At 34.8% G+C, this 21850-nt stretch overlaps 1 protein-coding gene across 1 annotated transcript in view; it reads right to left on the bottom strand.

Moving 5' to 3' along the window:
- Positions 1-21850, bottom strand: part of LOC112048072 (probable chitinase 10) — a 111196-nt gene that overhangs the window by 25881 nt on the left and 63465 nt on the right. The window contains exons 4-5 of the mRNA XM_052884148.1: positions 20134-20371; positions 14302-14481 (exon numbers count right to left, since the gene is read on the bottom strand). Of these exons, the coding sequence (XP_052740108.1) occupies positions 14302-14481; positions 20134-20371 (418 nt within the window). The remainder of the gene's footprint in view (positions 1-14301; positions 14482-20133; positions 20372-21850) is intronic.

Here is a 21850-nt window from a genome sequence, read left to right as displayed (position 1 = left end):
TTGTTTGCCGCAAAATCTTCTAGAAGAAATTCTGAAGCATTATTGGAAAACTTCTGTTTCGTATAAACAATTACACTTACAGATATTTATTTAACAAATAATCCAATCCAATACGAGTAAATGTACTTAGTCCAGACACAATAATTGTTCACAGTTTCTTGTGAAATATTTGATTTAAATTTATTCCTCAGTAACAAAGGATATCGTAGTCTGGTTAATAAATGACAGCATGTCATGAATCGGACCCATAAATCTCTCTCCTATTATTAAATTCAGATTATTACGAGAGGACAGATGTCTCGTTAGTCGACAATGTACTGGAGAAATAATTAATCGAATGTAGTCAGAAAGCTGGAGGCAAATAACAAATAACAATTGTTGTATAATCACAAACATCAAAACAAGGACCGCTTAGACCCCGAAGGCTTTAATCCCGAAGGTCGGTAGGCTTTGTTTTCGTAGACATTAAAATTAAATGAGCGATATTCGAAGGCACAAAAGGTATTAAATATTTAAAACGAAGTGCTGATTCAAATAAGCAGGTAAAATCTGTCTCAAGAGTACTTAGTGTTTAGAATTGAAAATTTCATTTTGAAAGACTTTACAAGAGGACGATTTTAATTCGAATCTATACTAATATTATAAAGCTGAAGAGTTTGTTTGTTCGTTTGATTGAACGCGCTAATCTCAGGAACTATACTGGTCTGATTTGAAAAAATCTTTCAGTGTTAGATAGCACATTTATCGAGGAAGGCTATATATTATCCCCATATTCCTACGGGAACGGGAACCACGCGAGTGAAACCACGTAGCTTCAGCTAGTGTGGTAATAAAGTACAGACAAGCATTGGACAGGTGCATTGATCTGTAAGGAGAACCAGGAATGCAAAATTTATATCATAATACACTTCATGCAAAAAAAATTCAGTTTCATAATATCATGGATGTAGATTTAGATAAAATTTAAATTGCTGGCATTATTTCTTCATAATCTGAATGATTTATTACCTTCATGTTGTTTTGCAGGCACGAATTACCGCTGTGTACTTTACTGGATAAAATCATTAATATCTTAAATGTAGACGAGTACTTTTGCCACACCCTAGTGCGATCTACTCGATGGTTTGTTTTTTTTAAGAAAATAAACAACAAATACGGTCGAATTGAGAAACCTCCTCCTTTTTTTGAAGTCGGTTAAAAATGTAAAATTTTTAAAAAATGCAGACTTTAAAGGCAATTTTAATTACTTCGGCTTAAAAGAAAATATTAGCTATTATTTATGAGATTATTTCCTTCAAAAAATAGTGAAGGTAATGGCAAAAATAAGCTATAAAATAAAACAAATAAGGTTTAGCATTGACTGGTTGAATTTTTTATATACTCGAAAACAGTCAACGATTTCGAGCGAGTAAATATCACACTAGGGGAACAGATAACTGGTGGAATTTATCTTCCGTTCACTGTCTGCTCGTTAGAACGTTCGCTGCTTGTAAACCTTCAATTTGTGAGAAAATATCTCGAAAATATGCTCGCTTGAGAGTTTTGAGTGTACGTACTTCAAACTTAAGAGCGGAGTCACACTGTGACGTAGCTTCTGGCGATCAGAGAGCTCGTTTTAAGACGAAAATGCCAAAAGTGGCTTGGGAAAATACAAACAAAATAAAAATTATATAACAATTCTGTTGTTTTTCTATTTAATTATATAAATTTTAAATTGCAATAAAATATATTCTATAAGTATATGACCTATAGTTTGGCCAATTCGTTCGCATACTCCCGATGGTCCGCGCGGGCCGGGAGAGGGGTAGCCATGCCCCGCGTGCACGACTTCATACCCGCGCAGTCTTTCCCTCAGCCACGCTCGCACGACCTCACAACCGCGCAGTACCTAAATATTGTCTACAATGGCGAAATGTTCATACATGATGTAAGTAAACACAAAATCGTACATGTGTGCACATTGTGGTGATTTTGTAGGCACGTAACGTAACATGTCTAATCAACAAATTGTTTGTTTGTTTGATTGAGCTCGCTAATCTCAGGAACTACTGGTCCGATTTGAAAAATTCTTTCAGTGTTAGATAGCCCATTTATTGAGGAAGGCTATAGGCTATATATTATCCCCATATTCCTACGGGAATGGGAACCACGCGGCATCAGCTAGTAGGTAGTATAAAATCATCTTTGGCTTATGGATAAAGCCATGGCTTGTTAAACATCAGTTCAGTTTTTACTGTACAATTTTATGTAATCAAAAAAATAATCATTCAATCAATCATTAGAAAAAACTGTACAAATTGACAGACACAGACACAATCTAAACAAGTCGACTGTTCAGTTGTAACTGTATACTAGGGTTTACTGAAACCCTCGACTCCTTTTGAAGAATCTACGCTATGTATATGTACATGTTTCATCGCTTCATTGTGACGTCACAGTATTGTGTGGTCACAATAGTTACTTGCATACAATACGCAGTTTTTCTAATATTTCTTATCAAAATACAATGACAATATACACGTCCAAGCTTGATGTTGTTTGTTCTCTGTTTTCACCTGCAGATTGAATTAAGTATAGAGATGTGCTATCACCAATCAATAAGTAGGTATTCTACTTTCTACTAATATTATAAACGCGAAAGTTTGTATGGATGTTTGGATGTTTGTTACTTTTTAACGCCGCTACTACTGAACCGAATTAGCTGAAATTTGGTATTGAGATATTTTGTAGCCTGTATTAACACCTAGGCTACTTTTTATCCCGGAAAAATCCATGGTTCCTGAGGGATTTGTGAAAAACTTAATTCCACGCGAACGAAGTCGCGGGCGTCCGCTAGTATATAAATAAAATTGAAGTGTCTGTGATTTCAAAACAATGGTGTTTCCTCAAGTGCTTGTAGCTTTTTACACGATATTAAAATACAGTCAAACTTTTTTAAAAGTTTGGGCTAAAATCTGGTACGGTTGAACCGATTTTGATGGGTATTTCTCAGAAGATGGAGGAATTTATTGAACAACATACAGGCTACTTTTATCCCGCTAAATACCATTTGACACCTGGGTCGGGCTGTGAGATAAAGAGACCTTTCTTCCTCTAACAAATATTCAATAAACATACTAAAGACAGAGTTAAAAAGTTTGCCGGCGCCCGTGGCGCAGTATTATTCGCAGTGTATTATATATATAAGTCGGAGGTCCTGGATTCGATCCCCGGCTGAGGTTTTCCTAATTGATTGTTTGGTCTGGCTGGTGGGAGGCTTGGGCCGTAGCTAGTTAACGTTCGTCAAAGTTCTATAGTAGGCCATTAGAAGAGGTTGATAATGATGAATGAAGTAAATTTAGTTACATGATAATGGCTGCACCATTTAGGTAAAACTCTTAGAATAAAATAAACACTTCAGTATAAGGTCAGTTATAATAAACATTAACAAAAAGTGGGAAAATATCCTGAGCATCTTCAGCACAAATGTCGAGGACGTATGAATCACAATCTTATATAATTTTACAGCAAACAAAGGTCAGCAAACAAAGTTCTAAATGTTATGTATTCACCCATCACGTTACTTTGATGCGTGTTGGTGGGTTGAAAGTACAATGTACTGATCGTGAATGGCTGGCTTTAAATGTTAATGTTTTAGGGCAAATTTTTAATGTAAAGAATGTTAAAGAAAGTTTGTTTTGTCTAGACATAGTGCAGTTCAACGCACTACAGAGTAAATGAACATACATTTAGTATAGGTTATTTGCTTATTTGAAAATGTAAATGGATATATGTGAAATTTTCGAAAGGCCACTCATAACAAAATCTCGAAAACTAGACATTCAAAGATGAAATTTGGCAGGGGGGTAGTTTATAGCCGGATTAAGGGCGGGCGGACGAAGTCGCGAGCTAATAATATGATGTTTAAAATGATTGCTACTAGCCAATGATGTGTTGAAACACGTCATACGTCGACAAAGACACATTTTTGATGTGTGTTTTTTATAAGCATTGATTGTCCACTTATGTAAGTTCTTTTAATTCATGACAGGTACACAATATGTTTGGTTAGTTACTAATGAAGTGGGTTAAAGCTCTAGGTAGCCTCTCTAAAAGGAGGAAAGCCATATAAATTTACTGATAATGATGATGGTGATATTACAAAACGCCCAAATTCTGTAAAACATCATAATTTTAAATTCTTAAGTATTTAACGATGACCTTTAAGAAACAATTAGTAATTTCTATTGTGTCATTAGTAACCATACATATTTTTTATACCTAATAGCTATTACATAAGTTTATATAATAGGTATTCAAAAACAAAGGTTACGTAATTAATTGCATGAGCAAAGTACCGAAATATGTTATAAATCAGGAAAATAATAATTGTTAGGTATTTATTGCTTTTGCTGTGTTGCTAAAGCTCAATCTCTTTTTTTTTCAAAATATTGAATAATAGTATAACTAGTAAAGATTAAAAATAACAGTACAGTATAATAACAGTTTTACCTACAAATAAAACTTACCTATTATTTTTCCTGAGATATCCGGAATCCATGTTGAGTTTAGCCTTCCGTTTTTCATGTGTTTTGACTTAGCATTCCCCCGTTTCCATTACATTAAAAATCACGATGAATCAGTGTTGCTAGCCCACTTTATTTATTTTACATTGAAAACCTAAATCAACTCTCGAATGAAATGTAAACAACTAAATAACAACAAAAGTAACGGATCCAAACCCTGACCCTTTTTAAAAATTCACACAACGAAGGCGAACAAACAAAATTATCGTGTGTTTTGTTTTCAACGGAAATTCGTAGAAACATAACCTTTTTGTATATTGATACATTTTATATAATTATTATTAGCACCCGACGCAAAAAAAGGAGTGTTATAAGTTTGACTTTTTTTTTATTATTACTTATTTATTATTCAACAAAAAACACATTTCAATTAAGCCTAACCATAGTGCAACACAAACCACAGTTGGTTTTACTGTGCACAGGTTATTATTACATAATACAATATTTAACAACTAAAATAATTAACAAACAAAAATCAGTATCGGGTAGTTAAATAAATATCGTAAAAGTGTGAGTAAACCGCTGCTGCGACGTGTCTGTCTGTCTGTCAGTCTGTCTGTGGAACCATAGCTTCCGAACGGATGAAGCGATTTCAAGCTTTCACTCGAGACCCCAATCATGTACATTTGCAGATATTCGGTTATTCTTCCCCAATTTTAACCCCGAAAACGGCTTACCCGATTTTCATCAAACATGTCTAAAAACACTCGCACATAAGTCACCTTTCTTATAAAATAAACTTAATTAAAATCGATTCATCCGTTTGGGAGCTATGGTTCCACAGACAGATAGACACGTCAAACTTGTATCTCGCAAACACGCCTCTTTTTGTGTTATAAGTGTTTACAAAAGAAGAAAGAAAAGATCTTTATTTTTAAGTAATGCCACATATCACATTAAATCTAAATTATAACGTCATATTATGGCTTAACGTCCACTCAAACAGTGGAGCACTAAAGAATGCCCTGTAATATGTGGCATAACCTAGAAAAAGGCCCCAACTCAGCATTTTGCCGCATACTTTCAATAAAAAAAGTATGCAGCACTGATTTTCAGTTACTACCCAGTTCAGGTGCCGCCACGCACACAGTTCAACACTTTACGTAAACTATTAAAAAGTCCTACTCCTATCAAGTTAATTTTACTCTGTATTTATATTTTTGTGTAAGAGAAAATAAACCTTTATTAACTAGCTAGATAAGAATTTTATATTACAAAAAGAAAGTAAAGGCAATTACCCAAAAGTCCGAGGCCAAACTTAATCTCAAATATAAAAGGTAAATAAGAATCCTAAATACAAAAGAAAAGCTTTGTTACTACTTTTCCAGTCTACCCTCTTATTAGCGCGTTTATTAAAGGCCCAGTCGCTGGAACATGAACAAATGAACAAACCCGTAAATTTAATTAGAAGGAAACATTTTGTTCACTTTTGTGTACACTAAACGGTGATTACTTGATTCCACCGCCCTCTGGAGTTTGGTGTAATCATAGACGTAATAAGAAATCCAGACCCCGTCTAATGAGCTAAAAAGTGACGCACACCAATTCTGCCAGTTTGCGCCGTACGAACACAGATGCACACATGAAGACAGACTGCTATTAGAGCGGTTTCAGACTAACATTTTAAACGCGCGTATGAGCTCGTTTTTATACGCGCGTATAGGCACGCCTTTTGGCACACGCTCTACCTACTCGTGCGAGCGTTGAGGCGCTTCTAAGCTCGTATATGTTATGTTGATACACGACACCACCGTTTCGAGCGAACACGCCGAAATATGCCCGTTTACGCGAGAGCGGTTTTTTAAAGCGCGTAATGTTGTGCGCGTGTAAGCAAGCGCAAAAAATACGCTAGTCTGAAATCACTCTTAATCACTTCACACTCACAAATAGATAAATAGATACTCGTCGCTATTAGGGTGTTTCAGTTATTTGGCAGCGAGATACTGTCTGTTTTTTATTAGTCAATGGGTGTAATCTTATTTAAGACTTGGAGCTAGTTAGAGGCCAGTTCCTACTTTTCTTGACGCAAAATTAAACTATACGCGCCTTGGTCCGAGAAGAGCTCACGACAAACTTAGCCAAAGCGTAACTTTACCGGAATTATGTATTATCCGCTTCTATCTTACTTATCCGCTTCGTAACGTAATGCGTTACGCGCCACTGTCTGTCTCTGTCTGGTTTCCTTTTCTCTCACGCATACGTCAGCAGGTTTGAGTTATCACTCGATCGAGCGTCCCGAGACGCACAAATTATTTTTTAATATTTTCTTCGGCAGAATATGACTTAGCTTCGCGGCAAGACTTTGTTAAAGATAAGGGTTACTTTAAGGGTCGGTCGAAAAAGGATATTTTGAGGGTCCAAACCTTGAAACCCACTGCTTTCCAAAGTCACCATGGTCCAAACCCCATAATTTGCTAACTTATGATAGGATATTTATTATACTCAAAAAGCCGAGACCTGTGAAGCTAGTTTAAAAAAGTTTCAAAGGCAAAAACCAATCTGCCACTTTCAAGCACTCTATTTCCCCATTTATCACATACTATTAATGCAAAAACGACCTAATACAGTTACAAATAAAGTCTAGAATCACGTAAATATATCTCTACAAAGTAAAGAGTAAATAATGCAGAGATAAATTGTAATCAGGCGGCAGATTTTGTTTAATGTTGCAAATTTGTTGACTGTCTCGCGCCAGTGTGTACGCGCCCTAAAAACGCTTTGAAAACTTTTTTATATGCAAATGGGACAATACTTTGAAGTAGATTGTTAAGGACCGTATTCATTTGGACAATTTTTATAATTCCTCTTATTTATTGCTCAATATTATGTATAATTTGGCACTTCAAACGTAAAGTCATTCTTACAATGTTAAATCTTACTAAGTTATTTGAGGAAGGAGGAAAAAAGCTTAAAAATATTTTTGGTATGCGTTTTGCAAATAGTAAACGAGATATTATTTTATAATTTTTGTTTTTTGTCCTGTTTACATTTAACATTTTGTTGAGATCTGATGGTCAATGAAATATCTTAAGAGATGAATCGTTGAAAATAAACGACGAAGTGCGTGTTGGATTTGTGCACTGATGATAATGTCTCAGAAAACATATAATGTACGATATCTTAAAAATGTTTAATTGTTACAAACATCAAAAAAATTACTTGAAGTCTAATGAAATTTTCTTTTAATTTTTAAAAGAAAATTTCATTATACTAATTTTTTTTTTTCTTTTAATTGTATTTTATCAGTGTTACAACTCTAGTAATGTTGTAAACACATACTATTAAATTACAAAGGAATAGGTAGTATAAAATGTGACATTTTCAGTCCATCTTTGTAAGACCATTGTCAACCTTATCAAGTAAGAATGTCATAGTACGATGAACACGAGTCTTTATACAAATTGAAGGTTTGTTTTATAGGAGTTTCCGCGAAGTTTTATTACGGAAATCCATATCCAGTGTTTGGTAATAAATCTAAACGCTACTACGGTATGGTAAGGACTATTTGCCGGGTCTACGGTATTTTAATGCTATGGTAACATCCCTTTTATATTGCGAATATTTGCGCTATAAAGAAGTTATTAATATGCGTAAGAATTTACTACAAGTTGCAGACCTGCTCTACTTTACTACTTTTATTAACTAACCGAAGCCCGTGTCTTTTTCCGTGTAGAATACCTATTACCTGTGTATTTGTAATGACTAATAGTTACAATTATTTTTATTATAAACAAAAATCTCAGACCAATTATTGTAGAGGACCTGCTTCGCTATACGTTACTTTTCTGTCTAAGTATATGATCAAAGATCTAATGCGATTATTAAAACTGTCTATATAGTTGTAATCGTGTTCGTCGGTTAAAGAGCTCCGTAAAAATACTTTTTTGAGTGATTCAATGGTGTAAAAAACGGGTAAAAACTTCTAGTTTAGTATATGATATATACCAAATCTAAGCTCGTTTTCCTCAGAAAATGACAGACAATTTTGTTGGTGACTATGAGTGCGATACAGGTCTTTCTATAATTGGTCTGAGACAAAAAAAGGATATTTTCCAAATCGTTTCAGGTGTCTTAGAGTACGGTCGGTGTACATGCATAAAAAACATACCAATCAACTTGAAAACCTCCTCCTTTTTGAAGTCGGTTAAAAATATAAGTCATATACACATGTTAATATCCTAATATGCCACTAATGCGTGTTCCTTCATTTTTAAGTTCCGTTCCTAAAAGAAAAAAACGGTACCCTGAAGTATCACATTATTGTCCGTTTATTTATAAGTAGCCTGTATTATATTTTTATTGAAAACGTAATAAACTCGCACCTTCAGTTCACCTTCGCACAGTTTCACAGGCTTGATCAGAGTTGATCATCGCTGGTTCACTGTTTAGAACCAGTGATGATCAACTCTGATCGACAAACACACATTTATATGTTGACTATGGATATCTATGTCATAACGCAGTTATTGTATGCTTAAGAATTTACTATAAGTGGTCATGTACATAACTAAGAATATGTTTGTACTTAACGCATTGCGTCCATAAGGCCTAGTTCGCACTACTTTAGTATATTAGTCGAGTACGAACAATTTTTGGGCGGCAAATCTATAAATTGTTCGTACTCGACTAAAATACTATAGTTGTCTGTACGGCCTTTCACTTTAGACAATATTATGTATCCCATCCTTTAAGACCCAGCCAATGTAGGTTTGTTTATTTAGTACGGGTCCCTAGTCCATATAATGACGTCATGCTCTATTATTCACGAAAAAGCGAATTCAGCTTTGTGATTGTAAGCAGTTTTAGTAATTGTTATGTGGCGGGGCTCATTCGGGGCAGTCGGTACTACCGCCTAATTATTTTTAGCCAAGCCGAAATGCAGGCGGAACAAAAAAATCAGCCTTTAATCAGTGTTCGTGTGACATCACACTAATATTATAAAGGCGAAAGTTTGTGTGTAAGTGTGTAAGCGTGTAAGTGTGTAAGAATGTTTGTTCCTCTTTTACGCTGCGGCTACAGAAGCGATTTGGCTGAAATTTAGATTGTAAATAGATTTTACTCTGAATTAACACATAGACTACTTTTAATTCCGGAATAATCCATAGTTCCCATGGGATTTGTGAAAAACTGAATACCACGCCGACGAAGTTGCGGGCGTCCGCTAGTACAAAATATAATATAAATCTTGGATCAAAAGATTTTGATTTTAGGCCCTGCTAGTATAATATTTGTGATCAATTTGCAACTCATTTTTATTGTGATCAATCAAAACCAGCAAAGTTATATTTAGCATCGGACAAAGGACGTGAGTTACCCAACGAGTCGTGTGTTGCTAACTAAGCAGTAGGTCTATTGTGGGCTGCAGTTGAAATCCACACGCATTGCGATAGAGGCAATGGTACTTCGCCGGTCATCACGACTGGTTGCGCAAATGGGTATTGGTTGAAGCCTTCGATTAACAATTTAGTAAAATATGACGTATTATTTGACTCATTGGTTCAAGGATTAACCTATGATGCTTGTTATGAAGCTTTGAGAAGTTTGGAAGTTGGAGTTGCACTAGTCATTATGATCAAAATATGATAGTAATAGCGCTACGCATTAAATATTGTTGCCCACCATCCCGGCATTTGAGGAACGTAGGCCTAAGTTTCGAATATTTCGATGAGAGTGGTCTGAATCTGTATCGTAATCGGTACTGGTCCAATTTGAAAAATTCTTTCAGTGTTTGATAGCTCATTTATTTAAATTCATCATTTGGCTAGTTTAGCTAAAATAGGTTGATTGAATTTCAATATTAAAAACTGAAAAGAGTCATGTTTGGAAGTCCATAAATAGGCCTATATCCAGCAGGGGACGCCCCTTTATTGATAATGATTAGGATGAATTAATAAAATAAATACATAAATCAATAGATAGAATCATTATAGTATCCTTTTTTTGAAAATTACTGAGTTAATAGCGTATGTAAGGTAAGACTACATCTTTGATGATAATATTTACAAATTAGTTATCTATCTATAACTAATTTGTAAATATTACAATGGTGAATAACATGTAAATAACCATTTTATAGGCGAGATCACTGGTCATATTTTTTTAACTCTTGTATGTTTTTGCTTCTATGTAAATTGTTGAGTTAAAGCCAAGATCTATGTCTGTCACGTTATATTGCTAAACCTCATAGTTACACTGACATACTGATGACCAATGAGTCACAGTACGAAACGGGGTCATACGCCATGCGATAGAGCCTTAACGGAAAAGTAATTGCGAAAATGTTTTATCTCCTGAATTCGACGTAAAAATGAATCATTTTCCATGTAGGAATTCTTTTTATACAATATGACGTAACATGAAATCATTATCGTCAAACTAGATCTAGGTGAACTAGTAAATCTAGGTACACTTAATTCTGACAAGCGTCAATGACCACCGTGACGATAGTCTGACGCAACGCGCTCCGCATTATAATGAGTGCAGTGTGGGGTCACTCTACGTGCTGACCTTACTAAGAAACCATGAGTTACTTTCACTGAGACCCCGTATAAGGTGCGATGTCTAAGTCCCATTGCGTATGACATTCAGATGTGTAGTACCGTTGGTGCTGGTTCATCAATAATAACGCATATTCGACTCACTGATGAGCACGAGTCTCCGTTCAAAATAAGAGGGGTTAGTCCATCGTACTATTCTAATGCGGGTTTGTAGGGCTAATTATATAATCAACAATATTCTATATGAAAACTAAAGCAAGCTTAAAATGAATCATTTTCCAAGTGGGATTTCAATTTATACGAAAAGTGATTTTTCAGACTACTCGTAATAATAAAAAATAATTATGACTATCGATAATATGATAATCTATCGATAGTTGATAATTTAGCTACTTTACCACAGGCCAACACTAGTGGTGACAGGTGCGGGCTCGCGGCCACTCTATCGATGCTGCGGTGAATTGTGTTTAGATTGACCATAGACAAAATACTTCGTAGAAGTGGCAAATTTTCAAAAGTATGTAATTTTAACCTTTCGTCTATTATTAGTTAAAGTAGAAAATTGTTAAAGTTATTAATTAATTGAAAATAAAACAACATTATAAATTAGATATGAAATCGTTAATTTCGAAATTCATATAATTCATAGAACGGGATCTACTTATACATACAGGGACACAACTATACATTTATTTTAGTATGTGGGGCTACAAATTACAACTACATTAAACTACCATGTATCCATCAACCTGAGGCGTAGGTAGACACATATGGCGGCTGAAATAAGCATAGCGGTAATAGTTTCCCGGATGAGCTTTGACACAAATAATTAATAAATAAATATACTTAAACAATACACATCACTATCTAGCCCCAAAGTAAGCATACAGAGTAGCTTGTGTTATGGGTGCTAAGATAGTTGATATTATAATATTAATATACAATTATATACTACATATAAATACTTATATAATGTATAAATACACACAGACACTGGAAAACACTCATGCTCATCACACAAATATTTTCCAGTTGTGGGAATCGAACCCACGGCCGTGGATGCAGAAAGCAGGGTCACTACCCACTGCGCCACGCGGCCTTCAAGTAAGTACAAAAAACTACTACATATTTACTATTTTGTGCTGTATGCTAAATTTACGTATCTATTGCTGATTCTTATCACTATAGGTACAGCATATTTAACTAAATAATAAAAGTATAGATAGTTTCTAGACAAAAAAGTATATCAATTCTATTGCTGTAAGTTTATAAAGTCTACGGCACGGGCTATCCGTGTCCGATATTAGCCAATATTTAGTCTGGACCTGATATTGGTCGACTAGCGGTCGGTATCGTCCGTAGACATGGCTTACAGGCTATTTCTTATGTTTATGTACTATACGTACTCAATTTCCTATTACAGAAAGAAATAAATAATATTAAAAAATGACAGTACAATCAGTGGCGCGCACTTCATATATGCATTAAATCACTGCATACCCTAATAAATGATTTGTCAATGCTTATCAAATACACATTTTCCCAGTTTGGTTACATTTTGTTTCTAGTGCATACCCTGATCTACAACCTTATGCACGCCCCTGAGTACAATAGTTAAATAAGCACTTATGAAAATTCAAGACTATTATTTACAAGTATCTCTGACACCTTCAGACTAATTCTCTAACTTTGACGTTAGTTGACACATAAGAAGTTGAAATTCTATGTAACAAAATGTAATTGGGTTCCTATTGCCAACCCTTCGTGGATATCATACAGTAGGTAGATGACATTTCTCAGTTGATTGGATGTTTATTTTAATAAAGAGGGGAAGAATCGATGATAAACTAAGCAAGCTCTTTTTATGAAAGAAACGTGACTTATTTTTATTATGTTTTTGATTTGATTGTCGGAGTTTTAAGTGATATTTGGGGTAGACATACAAATATTATAAGCAGTCTAACCAATTTTTGACGACCTCCGTGGCGTTGTGGTATGTGCGGTGGATTTACAAGGCGGAGGTCCTGGGTTCGATCCCTAGCTGGGCCGATTGAGATTTTCTTAATTGGTCTAGTTCTGGCTGGTGGGAGGCTTCTGCCTTGGCTAGTTACCACCCTACCGAAAGGGGTGTGGATTTTCATCTTACTCCAGTTAGCCCGCTTCCATCTTAGATTGCATCATCACTTACCATCAGGTGAGATTGTAGTCAAGGGCTAACTTCTAAAGAATAAAAAAAAACTCACACAACTTTGTGTTTATATATAGATTTATAATATAATATATAAACCCGTTTTGCATACGCTTTCATTGTAAATGTATACCAGGACAACATTAATCCATTATTTATGAATCATGCAAAGGAAAGTCACTTTCAAAAAGTTTATTTTAACATCTGAGTGGCTAAGTTTTGTTGACTCACGGTAAAATGCTTTCTAATATCTATCGGTAAATTAGTAAGCTGTAAAACAGACATTTATGTGTTTTTGTTTTTTGGGTTTCTAGGTAAGTAGGATGTAATATTAGATGACAAATTTTTTCTTCTGCTGATTAATATATGAGGTGAATTTTTACCGAAAACCAAAAATTCTGATTTTAGGTTATTTAAATAATGAGGTAAACCTATATATCTAATCATTCAAATTTTCTAATCATTATCAAAAATATTGTAAAAAATATATTTTGAATGTCCAGAATTTTCCATTCGCTTACAAAAAAATTCAGGTTAATTTAAACATTTTTTATTTCCATTATATTTTTTAATTATAAAATAGAATTGCCTTTATGATTATTTCTTCTAGTGTCTGTATTTATTCGTCACTTATCTATGTGTTTGTGTCAGCCACACTATGTCAAAAACACACAAATACGTTTAGAAAAGTCATACTCATAGTATATTTTATTTTTTAGATACATTTAAACTTGGGAATTAATTTGATTTAAATAATGTAGTTTAATTTTATATATCTTTTTCTTTCTTTTTTGTTATTATTTTAACTAGTTATTAGTTTTAATATGGTTTAGTTTGAATATGGGCTTATATTGTTTTCATGGTGACTCTTGTTCTTGGAACGGGGTCTTACCTGAAAATCAGGGCTGTATGCCCTTTTTCTAGGTTATACCACATATCGCAGCTTATACTATTCTAAAATAATTGTGATGTGTGGCATAATGTAGTAATAAAGATATTTTCTTTCTTCTTCCTTTATTTCTAGCAGTCCTATCAAAATATAGTATCTTACCTTTAAGCAACAGTACGAAGTTCTTCTTATCGTCGCCGCCCTTGGGGTACTCCCAGTCGATGTCCAGACCGTCGAAGTTCCTGTCCCTCAGGTAGGGGATAGCCGAGTAGATGAAGGTTTGGCGCGAGTAGCGAGTCGCTGACATCTCCTTGAACTTCTGCGTTCCGAATGACCAGCCGCCTGGTAACGGGAACATTCAATTATTTAATATATCTATACTAAGAGGAAAGAACGAAATGCGTATGTAGAGATGGATGTGTGGTGTGACAAGATAAAATAAGGAATGAGTATATAAGAGGAAGTCTGAAGGTGGCGCCAGTGACAGAAAAATTGAGGAGTAGAAGGTTAGCTTGGTATGGACATGTAATGCGTAGAGAAGAAAGTCATATTACTAGAAAAATGTTGAATGTGCAAGTGGAAGGTCATAAGAGGAGAGGAAGGCCAAAGAAGAGATAGTTGGATTGTGTGAAAGAGGACATGTGTGTAAAAGGAGTGGATGATGAGTTGACGAGTAATGGAGACGAATGAAAAAGATTGACATATTTTTCCGACCCCTCTTAAGTGGGATAAGGGTACGGTGATGATGACTAAGAGGAAAGATTTGATTGTTTGTTTGTTTGCATTGAGTAGGCTCTGAAACTACTGAGCCTAATGATGTTAGAAGAGAAACGATGTAGATAAGTTATACGCGGACCGCAAGTGGCACGTTAAAACTATGCTAATTAGCAAATCTTTGAATTAAGCTAGTTGACATATGCGAAATTGAGATTCTGTGTAACAAATGTCATCCGGTGCCTACTGGTGGATATCATAATAAGAGATTTGATGTTCATTTTAATAAGTTGATAATAAAGACCAAAATAGTGAATAGTTGTACTGAGCTCAGTCGCCGAACTGTCATGGCGCCGTCGACATCGCGGCTGAAATAATTTACGTGTGCCAGTTTTAAACATCGTATGTGGTTTATGTAACCAATCTACCTCTTTTTTCTTCTAACATAATTGACTAAACTGATTTGAAAAATTATTTCACCGTTAGGAAGCTACATTATCCCCGTGTTTCTATGGAATGGGAATCAACAAATCAATCAATCGCGGTTAACCTAACCTATAATTTCCATGCAGTTTTGACTAATAGATAGTGTGACCTACCTCTAAGTTAATATATTGAAATAAAATGTTAAATAAATTAAAGAAATAATAGACATTACACATTAACAAAAAGTTGAGATCCTAGTTAAATACAATTTATATATACTAGGTACCAGTGTACCATACTGGTAGGAAACATGTGACGAAACTCAAAGAATTCCTTTTCAATGTTACATACAAAAACGTCTATACAATATAACTATGCCGCGTAAATGAAAACCTAACCTACATTTACCCACCAATTGTCTCAAAATTCCATTGTGCGAAAATCAATTTAAACTCTGCGCATACCGCTCTAGTACGAGTTTACCCGATGCGTATTCGATGATCGAATTATTACGTTACAGTTTATTTTTCCAAGATATTTGACATTTAAGATTGGAATTCTTGGATGGCGTAACAGATCGTTTAAAATATAAAAATAATTAATTACGCTCATTTTGTACCAATATATTTTGATGTTTTTTTTAATAAATTATTGGTGTTTTTATATACTTTTTAACCGATTTCAAAAAGGAGGAGGATCTCAAGTTGACCGGTATTTTTTATGTATGTACACCGATTACTCGAAGGCGCCTGAACCGTTTTGAAAAAATCTTTTTTTGTTTTATTAAAAGCTTAAAATCAAATACGTACCAATAACACATTAATCATTCGTAACTTAAATACTTCTAATAGTCTGTCTCCAGAAGGTATGTATCTCTTGAAATTATAGTGATAACCCTCATAGAAAGTAATCTATCGATAATTATCAATATTTCCCCATCCTACCTCCATCCCTGTACCTATGGGCCCTATCTCAATTCGATTTCACTGCAGAAGGTTTTTCCTAATTAAATGCTATGTTTGCTAAAGACTTTTTACCTTTTCATTGTCTCTCTATTGGCATCTTGATATCATCCGCCCAGCAAAAAATACTTGATAATAATATCGAAAACATCGCCGCTTGAGATCTCGTGCTAAAGGTATAAGTACGACAAAATAGTGAGGTGAACGTTGCAAAAAACCCGATGTCGATTACATTAAGAGCCTTTGTTACGTTCCGTTTCACTCGAGCACAGTTTTTGTGTGCCGCGTGAAAATAGGTGAAAATATCGAACGTTCCGAGGCCGTGAGAACAACGGCTTGTTCACACGATAGTGATGGTATCGATGTGCCGATAGTTTTTAGTGTTGTTACGCGAGGTGTTATTTTATGGTCTAATTAATTTTTATAATGGTTAATTTCTACAATTTCATCTAAGATTATTAATAGATACTCATATTTTTATTTAACCATTCGCTGCCCGCGAGTATTTTATCGAAAAACCCGTCTGCGTTGAAGAAGCCGACAGTCAGAGAATGCGGTTTTAATCTACCGTTGTGAACCATTTAAAAAATCTTTATATTCCTATATCGCGCGGAGCATGATACTGTGCTCGCCTATTGCCCTAAGTTTACTTTATATTTTTTTACATGTCACGTAACGGATACGAAGGGCACCCGGTCGTCCATTTAGGAGTCAAGAGGAGTCAAGAGTTAATATGATAAACAAAGTATACAATATGAGTGCACGAGTTAAACTATGTTTTTTTCGAACATACATCATACTTTATCTCATTAGTAAAATTATAATACAGTATAGTTCAGAAGTTGTGTAGAAACTCATGGACATACATGGGTACCAATATACCGGTTAAATCATATATGTTGTCTTTACTTTGACAATTTTTAAATCCCATTATAACCGCACGCGGATTATGTACGATAGTAATATAAGCACTATACTAGCCGACGCCCCGCGTTACACCCGCATAGTTCCCGTTCCCTTGAGAACACGGGGATAAAATATAGCCTATGACACTCACAAATAACGTAGCATTCTAGTATTAAAAGAACTTTCAAAATCGGTCAAGTAGATCCAGAGATTACCTTCGACAATACAACAAATTTTACCTCTCTATAATTTTTTATAAACGGGCAAAGGTCTGGGATAACACAGGCTCTCAATCTAGAGTGTAAATATGCAAAACGATCTAATGTGACAATCGGCGATACACAGAGGTGTTACACAATAGTACCAGTGTCACAGTATGACAGTGTTACGTAGACGAATGTACTTTCTAACGCACGCGCGTGACACTTCCTCACAACAACGCCTAATGAGCACAGGGAAATGATTGTTTAACTGAACCTTTATGTAAATGATGAGCTATCGGAGTTTTCAATGTTTTCATACAGTGACGATCGCGTAAACGTAAACGCGATTCTATATGGAATTGAAACAGTTGTGCAGATGGCATGGAAAGGCGCTGTTCCGATTCCTCAGAATTTCGCGTTTACGTTACGCGACCGTCACAGTATGAAAATTGCCACTAGGCAAAGTAACTCTTTTGAGCAGGGGCGTAGCTATCACCGTATCAGCCGTATCAATGACTAGCTGACGCTGCGCGGTTTTATTCGCGTAGTTCCCGTTCCCGTAGAAATACGGGGATACTATATAATCTATAGCCTTCCTTGATAAATGGGCTATCTAATACTGAAAGAATTTTTCATATCGGACGAGCAGTTCCTGAGATTAGCGCGTTCAAACAAACAAAGTTCAAAAAAACGTTGTTTTTTAGGTTGTGTGTTCACAAGAATAAATAAGATTTTACTACCGTATCTATAAGTATCAAAGAAAATAAACATGTTTTATAATACATAAAAAATAAGCAAACTAAGAAATATGCATAGAATATGCATTGTAATCATATTGAATTTGTGTTTTTATTTAGATAGACTGTACCAGGAACTAAAATAATAACTACTGCATTATGGTTGATCGGAGCAAAGGTTATTTTTTTCATTAAAATACAAAAACTATTATTACAGTTTTTTAATCAAAAATAACAAAACATTTTATACTAGGAAAAAAGATATTTTAAATGCATTTTAAGGTACAATATTAAAACATCGACTTTGATTTTTTTATTTTATCGGCAGGCTTTTCTTTTAACACGTATGAAATCCTTTAAAAATATTTACTGAAAAATAAAAAAGATGATTACTGAAGAAGAATCACTAATATTTTAGAACAATAAAAGAGAGAAAATGTAGCCATGTGGCGCGTCGATTCTTTATCTACAAACGCAAACGCTTCGAAAATGAATTAATGCATGGTAATGACATTTGATAGGTCACGTGTTCAAGTTATCGATCGGATCTGTCATTCTCATAAATTTTTTAGGGCAGTGGAATCCGCCAATCCGCATTGAAGCAGCATAACGGGTCTAAGCTCCATAATATCCCCTCTCCTATATTAAGGGAGGCCGGGCGCAGAAGTGGGCAGTTAAAATGGTCTGTTAATAATGATGATGTACATACATACAAAGAATATGGTAAATATTGTGTTACATACGTACCTAATTACAGTTATTTATACGTTTATGCAACTTTGTTTTAATTGACGTGTTAATTTCGTAATCACTGAAATTCATACAGCGGGCAACGAATAGAAAAATAAACGTAGGTATACGCCATATATGGTCATAACCAGGCCGGAAGCTGGCCGGAAAGAATAACTTTTAGCTATAATTGCACATCAATTAATCACAGTGTGTACCAATTACTGATGATTTGTGTAATTGAATATATTACTACCGGTGGACACGCAACTTTATGTGTTGATTTTGTGGAATTAAAATATTGATATTGATCTATTATTATTATAGAGCATTCTATTTTCTACCTTTTATTTTACAGGAAAAATCTAGTCGCGCGTATCTTGTATGTATGTATGTTGTACTCTTATGTATGTAACCAATAACAAAAAAAAACAAACAAAAAGAAAAATAAAAAAGCCCAGTCCAGAATTGTAGAAAGAAATTAGAAAACAGTCGGGACCTATTAATTAATGCAGACTCAAATCATTCTTTCCAATATTGATCCCGACTGTTTTCTATTTGCTTTCTACAATTCTGGACTGGGCTTGTATTTTTTCTTTTCAGTTTTTACATTTTATGCAGTCGGGTTTTATTATTTTATTATAGAACTAGCCTATTATACAAAAAGTACCCACTCCAAACAGTCCAGACTGCAGTGTGCCTGAGAACGTTTACCATTTCTTAGTGGAATGTGTCCGAAAGAACATTTTATAGAGTTTGATGTGATAAATGTTGTATTAGGAAGCCCTGCCAGCAAAAATGCAAGATTTTTTGTACAAAATAGTAAAAGATAATTTGGATAAACGTACGTAATAGTACATCTATTCTAATATTATAAAGCTGAAGAGTTTGTTTGTTTGGTTGGTCCGATTTGAAAAATCATTTTAGTGTTAGATAGCCCATATAATGAGGTAGGCTATAGGCTATTATTTATCCCCGTATTTCTACGAGAACGAGAACCACGCAGGTGAAACCGCGCGGCGTCAACTAGTTATGATATGAGTCCGGAAAGTTGAAAATTACAGCCGAGGCGATATTGCAATTGGTGAAATAAGACATACTTTACGAGCAAATGTGTTATAAAGTTATCAGTCTTAAGATAGTTTCTGTTAATGAATGTTTTAGCTTATGTAGCATGACGAGAGCTACATAGTCACTTTAGTGACTAAACTAATTTAAAAGAGAGAAAAAAAACTAGCTTTGTCCCTCAAAAGAGCTGATACTGATGACAATGTGATCTGACTTTAAGCTAGATGATCTATAAACAAACCAACTTACCAATAGCCAACAAAGTCTTCAGCTTAGGGTTAGCTTTCTTCAGCGCGTTGATTCTGTCGTACAACCCAGTCTTGCCGTCCTTGGTCTCGTCATTGGTCTCGAAGGAGCTGAGCTTGCCCTTCTTCATCCAGCCGAAGGAGAAGATGATGTGGGTGCACAGGTCGGGTGAGATGTCCTCGGGGACGAACTTGCCGATCTTCGTCCGGTATTGGGACCAGTTTGTGTAGTAACAGACGATCTGAGAAAGATACGAATTATTGAATTGAAGCAGGTATTTTGTGCATTTTTTTATCTTTTACAAGTTCGCCCTTGACTACTTATCTTACTTGATGGTAAGCGACGATGAAATCAAACAAAAAAAAATCCACAACCCTTTCGGTTTCTACACGACGTTGTACCGGAACGCTAAATCGCTTGGCGGTTCGTCTTAGCCGGTAGGATGGTAACTAGCCACGGCTGAAGCCGTGGAAGGATATTGAATATGAGTGAATAATTGATTTATTTTGCTGTTATCAGCAAAAAACCGTCGAATCCAAGCGACAACGTAATTTTCAATTAAAATTAACTTCGCAATTGAACATTTTCTGTCGGATCTCGGTGACGTTGTCGTTTGGAATAATCTAATTTTTGATAAAAATTATATCGACAGTAGTATGCAGTATGGAAAAAGAATACAATAGAACAAGAATTGTGCCCTCGGTTAATGGTAGCAAGAATCTTTATAATCATGGATACAAATTAGATTAAAACAAAAAAAAAAGAAACTCGAGTGGATTAAAAAAATGTTTTATGTTTAATATGGTTATAATCTGTGTAGCTGATATTAATTTTCGATTGTTTAAAATCGGATAATCAACGATTTTCTTTTATTTGAAAAAAAATTTGCCTAGCTCTCAATGGACTCTCTCTCGGTCTTGTTTTTTAACCGACTTAATTTTTTTTTTTAATGTTTGTTACCTCAACTTCGTCATTTATTAACCAATTTTGATTTTCAAATAGTATATATACTTCCAGATTGGTCCCATTTAATTTTCATGAAAATCTTAATTTTGTGTTAAAATCAAAACAGCTGAAATACGTCTTTGAAGTCGGTTCCATTTTTAAGTTATAAAGATTTATGTTATATTAGTGCGCAGTTATAGCTTGTATGATAGAAAAACAATCTAGAAATAAAGATTTTTGTGATTCGAACACATGCCGCGTCCTTTTCATTAGCTCATTCACGCGCAAGGTGTGATTAATATCAACAACTTGTCGTCGGTTACAAAAAAGCATTTGAAACTGTACCACAACTCTGTCCTTACACTATTTTAAACTATCATGTCCTTACATATATGCTATTGACCTACCGTCGCGCTCAAAGGAATCTAACCTTAATATACATAAACATAGAGACCTTTATGCCACTAAACTGTATATAAACATTAAACATACTCATTTTGAAGGCTAACAACTTTACTTTTAATACATTCGAAAAGCTTTGTCGACATCCGCGTTAACTTCTGGGGACAACTTTAACCGTGTCCTCAAATAACTGTTCCTCTGCATTTATTATCATAGCATTAAGATTCATTTTCGTTTGGATTTATGTGCCTTCGATGGTGTATAAGCGTTTGTAGCAGGCGTTGGCAAGGTTTAATTTGCGCCGGTGTCGTTTCCTGACATGCCTGTCTGAGGGAAATTCTCTTGCCTTTCTAAACAGGTATATTCCATATTA

This window comes from Bicyclus anynana, chromosome 11 (assembly GCF_947172395.1).
Source record: "Bicyclus anynana chromosome 11, ilBicAnyn1.1, whole genome shotgun sequence".
Lineage (NCBI taxonomy): Eukaryota > Metazoa > Arthropoda > Insecta > Lepidoptera > Nymphalidae > Bicyclus > Bicyclus anynana.
The sequence above is the reverse complement of the archived record's forward strand: the minus strand, read 5'-3'. Positions and strand labels throughout refer to the sequence as shown.